A 5,956-nucleotide genomic window follows, 5' to 3' on the forward strand; every position below is an offset into this window, starting at 1 on the left:
CACACACACACACACACACACACACACACCCCACACCCCCCTCGTCCAGCTGGCTGTGCGGCAGGAGGAAGGCAACCGCCTGGAGAGGTTCTGCCGAACCCAGGCAAAGCCCCCCCCGACCCCGCACCATCCCCTCTGCGTCTAGCCCAGGCAGCAAAAAAGCCAGCAGGCTCCCCCAGTTAGGGCATCCGGAGGAGGGAAAAACACCCCAGCACAATAAGCACCTCTCAAGCAGCTTAGAAAAAGCTTCCCCCAAACCACACAAGCTCTAACCCCACGGGGGCTCGACAGTCCCGAGATGCGGTGAATTCAGTCTGAGAGTGTGTTTCGCTCTGGGCCATGCTGGACAAGAACCATCCCAGTCTGGCATCTTCCACAAAATGCAGTGCTCAGCCTTTGAAGTTAAAATTCTAGAACACTGTTGTTTTTGCTTAAGAAACAACAAAACCAAAAAGGATGAAGTGATGAGAGCTGACTACAGAGAAATAACAGCCTGCATTCCTCCGGGTGAAGGCTCATCGTTAAGAAACGAAGGGTTCCCAGGCTGCCCTTGGAGACGGCGCTGCACTGAGTCTGTTCCCACTACACGGCATCACCAAGCCTGAGCGCAGGAGTGCTCAGAACCCGGCCTCAGTGGAGGTCCCCCTCACGAGACGGGCCTCTGCCGCAAGAGGACAGAGAAGGGTGTGCCACACACATCAGGCCATCTCCTCCCTTCCCTCTCCCACGTTCCGGTGGGCACTGTTTAAATGGGACAACTGAGGACTGGGTGGAGGTGCACAGACTTTTGAGACAGAAGAAAATGAGCCCTAACCACGGAGTAACTATTATCGGAGGGGCAGCCCAACACGGTGAAGACTGGACAGTCTACCTTTGTTTTTAAACATAGAACAGAAACTACTGTCAGAAACTACTCTGAGAAATTCCTCACAACCGGATCAAAAGTACTCAAAGGGCAGGCCCTACATACTGATACTTTTTTTTTCCCCTTTGTTGGCCGTGCGGCATGCGGGATCCTGGTTCTCCCCGACCAGGGATCGAACCCGTGCCCCCTGCAGTGGAAGCATGGATTCCTAACCACTGGACCGCCAGGGAAGCCCCCCTACTGGTACTTTTAAGTGTCCTCCGTGATGGGCATTCATTGACCTAGACCACTTTCTCCGGCCTAGCGCCTCACTCAGCACGGCCCTCCCTGAGCAAGACAGCTGCTTCCTGTTCACGCTGTAACTGGATGGGGCAAGAATCTTGGGCTCATTTGCTTTTCATAAAAAAAGCTCAAATTATCTTGCCCTAAGAGCAGTTTTAGGTAAATGATCCTAAGGACAATGAACTATCTTGTGCAATTTTTAAGTGGGGAAAAAAACATCACTACCGCTGTACTCAGATCCACTGGCATCCATGCAGGAAAGCAACACATGCAAAGTAACAGACTGACAGTAGTTGTGTGCCACAATGAAAGCCCCAGGTATCATCTTGGACAGAGTCTCTGCCAAGGTGAGGGCGGCGCACACGAGGCTCTCACATCAGACCTCCGGTGAAAGGAGAAGGCCCAGAAAGGGCAAAAAAACCGCCCACAGGTGCGGCACCCGGCACACAGGTGGGACAAACCAGTGTTACCAAGCCAGTCATCAGGCCCACTGCTCACCCGGTCAACAACTCAGGCTAGCCACCCAATTTTAATGGTGCTTCATTTTACAAAGACACCCGAGGCCCCCGATGCTAATCGCCCTGGGTGGGTGAGGAATGTGCCACACGGATCCTAGAGCAGCATATGCCTGTTAATTGGAGGATCGCCTTGCAGTCTTACCCAGCAACCTGCACTGCATTTAGGACCAGCAGAAACCCCGGGAAGTGGCCTTCTGTGCAGAGGGACGTTTCCCATACGTGGCAATCCCAGTACAGGTCAAAACAGACCCTGGACCCAGGAGAGCGAACAAAGTGCACTGCTGGTTCTTTCTAATACCCTCTTTAAAACTGTGAGAGTTAATAAGTCAGGATTATGTGCAGAAACACACAGAGGCAGTTTAACTGATCCACGGGCTTGGCAAATTATCTGCTACAGCTACTGTCATTCTGGTCTACTGGTTTACCCCCTCGCTCAGGATGGCTCGCAAGACAGCATGCAGTTCTGCAAAACTGCTGTTACCCTTGGAAGTGAGCTGATGTGACTCTGAGGACATGTCAAGCTCTGAAACGGGCTGTGGAGATGGAGAAGAGCTAGGGCTGGAAGCCGCGGCTGAGGCTGGGGGGGTTACCAACTTTTCTAAAAGAAGATAAAGGAGAAAAGAGCAAAAAAAAAAAAAAAGGCACACAAATAAGTAATGAGAAACTCGTCTTGTGTATAGCAGGCTTGGAAAGAGCCCAGCCATCTCTCATAGGACACTTTGCTCACACAAGCCTAATCTAGAAACGGGGAGCCAAGCTGAGAAGGGCTCCTGCACCCCAGGAGCAGCAATCAAGACAACAGGTTCTTCTATTAGAAGCACGTGACTCATGAGTGAAGGGGTGACGCCTGCGACTCTACGGTTTGAATGTGCCGCAAACCTAAGGCCAGGGTGACTCTCGCTCCATGCGTGTAGAAGCGAACCTTACTCAGCCTCAGGGGAAACTTCATTTTCGAGCAAAGCACTGACACGAGAATGGTAAAAGGATGGGATAGGTGGGCGTTGCATTTAACTTTTATATTTATAGGCTGACAAATGTGCACATGGTTAGAACTCATCTGTAATTACACACATCGGTTATTTCTTCTTTGAACCAGACATACCACAACTTCCACCCAGACACAGGCTGACACTTTAAATGAATTTTTGATTCGATTCATCTGTTCCAAAACTCACCCTGCTGCCTCTTCCACTCAACTGAGGAGTTACTAAGCGTCCTAACTAGTTGAAGGGCCACTGAAGAAGGTGCTCAGTGCGCACAGCTGAACGTGGCACGAACACAGCGTCCCCACCACCAGGGTCTGGCCCCGCTCCTGGATGTCACGGCACAGGCACTTTACCAGGTATTAAAAGGTTACTCACCTAAACCCAAGGAAGCGGCATACTGCTGGCTGAGCAGGGAGCTGGCGGCCAGCTGGCTGTAGGGCGGCATCCCTCGGAAGGGGCTGTAAGGCACGTGTGGCTGGAAGGAGGAGGCCGAGCCCGAGCCCAGGGAAGACTGAGCAATGAGACACACAGGTGAGAGCAGCTCAGGGCCCTCCTGTCACCCTGCCTGGAGAGCACCGTGCAGACCGGGAAAGGCAGCCCGATTCGTCAGCCTGCTCCTGGAGGCTGAGGCGGCACTGAGGGGCATGTGAGCCCGCAGGGTGGCCTAAGGGGCTCAGAGCTGCCTTTTCCACGTTCACCCCCAGCTTCACCTGCCAGGTAGTTCTAACACGACCTTCTCCTAACCCCATGAACCCCTCTAGTGGCCCCACTGCCGGTCGTCAGGGAGCCCAGGCTCTGCCAGGGACGAGGACGGCATCCTCACCTGGGCCCTGGCCCCAACGCACCGGGGCACAGCTGTGTAGCCGGGGAACTAGCTCCAGGCGGCGTCCCCGCTCCAGCTCCCCGTGCTCCCGGGAGGCCCCTTCGTCCCTCAAGGCCTGGCTCGAGCACTTCCCTCTCCTGGAGTTCCCAAGGCCGCTCACCTCAAACCTTTCAGAAGTCTGGCCCGGGGCTTCTCCACGTGCCCACACAGCCCAGCGTGCAAGCCCCACCCCGCAGGGAGCACGCTCTGCCCCGGCCCCTCCTGCAGCGTGAGCCCCGCAGGAGTCGGTGAAAGTCGAGGTTTACAAGCCAAGAAGATATTAGCCTGGACTCCCTAGTAATCCTGGGCAGAACACGTCATAACACAGCAGGCAGGCACACGGCGTGACACCTGCGAATTCAGCATCCCACAACGCTGACTTTATCATCAGGGCGGTGTTGGGAGAGCGAGCCCTGCTGTCCCAGGTCCCTACTAGCATCTCTCTCACTCCCGGCATGCACCGGGGCTTCAGGCTTACCCACCCGAGACAAAGGACAAACACCGGGTGCCGGCAAGACTAAGAGCACTGCCCCCTGCACCGCCCAACACGCTGGGCCGTCCTCACTCTACAGCACACCCTGTGCGTGCCACAGATGAAGCCTCCCACTGAACGCCAATAGCCAGACAAAGTTAAACTGCTTTTCATGAAGAGGCTGTTCCTCGAGTTGAGCGCTCTGGCCAGATGACACCCAGCTCCGACTGGAAGCCGGCGCCTCTTAGAGACAGTGCCCACGGCAGAAACGGGGCAGCGCACTTACTTGAACAATAGCAGGGTCCTGGGGGAGCGCGTGCTGAGCTTTCGGAGGTTCGCACACAGTAATGTCTTTGATGTCACTTCCCCGGAAGATGATGTACTCATAAACTTCCTCTCTAGGGGGGGCAGGCCTATCTGTGGGACGGTCTTCAGTACCGAAGGACCTCACTCAGGGGTTGAGAAAGAGAAGGGTTACGTTGTCATCCTCAGCCAAGTGCATTCAATCAGCCCTCCAGTAGGGGCCATCCACAGCACGCAGCTTCCACGCCTCAACTGCTCCACCCCTGATTATCAACGGACAATACCCACAAGACCCCAGCTGGCAACGCTCCGAAAAGTTCTAGGTGGCGAAGACGACCACGAACGATTCAGAGCCTGACAGTCTCCCTTCCAAACACGGAAGGCCAGCGCTCCCACAAGACAACGCCTGCTTTGCAATTCCCCCCCGCCCCCCATTCACATCTGACTTTGCAGATTAAACAGCCCCAAAGCTGCTTTTTGATTGAAGCCTCGCAACACACCACCCCTGGGGAGTCTGTTTTCTTCTGAGAAAAGCCAGCAGGTTGAGTGTCATCCCCACCCTTCTGCCCACCACAAGCCTGGGAGGAGCTGGTAGAGAAACAATGGGAGAAAGCGGCCCAGAACGTGGACCCACACCACGAGCGTCTGTCTCCCGGAGGGGTTTCCTAGGGGATTAACCCCTACCGGCATGATTCAAGGAGCCCAAAGCAAGTGCCTCCTTCTCAGGTCTCTGAGGCAGAGCTGGGCTTGAAGCAGCCTCTATCTAATCCTAGCACAACTCCCGCTGAGGACCAGGGACCAGCTGGGCCTCAGTTTTTCCAAAGGGGGTCTCAGGCCAAATGTAGCCAAAAGCCAAGAGTACAAGTGACCACAAAATCTTACAGTACTAAAACTATGTCCTGGAGCAACACATCTATCGGAAAACTTAAATACTAGGCTTTCAAAGGAGCTACTCCCAGAGCTGGGAACTGACTGTGACCTGGATGGAGGAAGCTCCCTCTAACACAGGAGCACGTAGCTGCGCCTTGACCCTTAGAGGCCCAGCCCAGTGTCTTCAGCCTAACAAGACCAATCAAACAAACAGGGTTTCTGCAGACCTGGCTGCACTCAGCACTTCCAAGAGGCAGGAGGAGGACACTAGTCATCGTCCCTGAAGGACGAAGACAAAGAAACTTTGGGCCCACCTCCTGCCTCAACACGCTCAGAAAAGGCTCTGGACTCCGGCAGAGCCCCAGTACAGCCATCTTTCTCTAGGTCTCCCAGGGACTTCAGTGTGGTTACCAGCGCCCGCAGGGAGGAGTCTGTCACAAAAGGGTAAACCCACAGACTAAAACGTCTGAATTAGAGTAGGAAGACGCTTTAAACGGGAGAACGGAGCCGCCAACCGACGCTCCTATCCCGACAGGAGAATCCATTAAAACGTGGTTATTTGTTCAGGCTCAAGGCCCCAGCTGCTTAATAGGTTCCAGAAGGGCTTGCAGAAGTCGCGTTTTCTCGTTCTCCAGCCTTCTGGGGAGGCCCCGGGGAGACTCCGGGCCCCTAGCCCCACCCCTCCCCCACAGGGACCGGGTTCTCGGCGCCAGCCGCCCCCTCCGCCCTCGGGCAGCTGGGGAGGAAACAGCCTAGCAACGCCGACCCCCCACCTGCAGAGGTGGGCTACGCTGCACG

The 5,956-nt window shown here is 55.1% G+C and overlaps 1 protein-coding gene across 1 annotated transcript in view; it reads right to left on the bottom strand.

The window, feature by feature from the left end:
- The window catches only part of LSM14B (LSM family member 14B), a 10,562-nt gene that overhangs the window by 3,499 nt on the left and 1,107 nt on the right, over window positions 1–5,956 (bottom strand). The window contains exons 2-3 of the mRNA XM_007462266.1: window positions 4,272–4,435; window positions 3,027–3,162 (exon numbers count right to left, since the gene is read on the bottom strand). Of these exons, the coding sequence (XP_007462328.1) occupies window positions 3,027–3,162; window positions 4,272–4,435 (300 nt within the window). The remainder of the gene's footprint in view (window positions 1–3,026; window positions 3,163–4,271; window positions 4,436–5,956) is intronic.

The sequence above is a fragment of the Lipotes vexillifer genome, unplaced genomic scaffold (assembly GCF_000442215.2).
Source record: "Lipotes vexillifer unplaced genomic scaffold, Lipotes_vexillifer_v1.1 scaffold1798, whole genome shotgun sequence".
Taxonomy (NCBI): domain Eukaryota; kingdom Metazoa; phylum Chordata; class Mammalia; order Artiodactyla; family Lipotidae; genus Lipotes; species Lipotes vexillifer.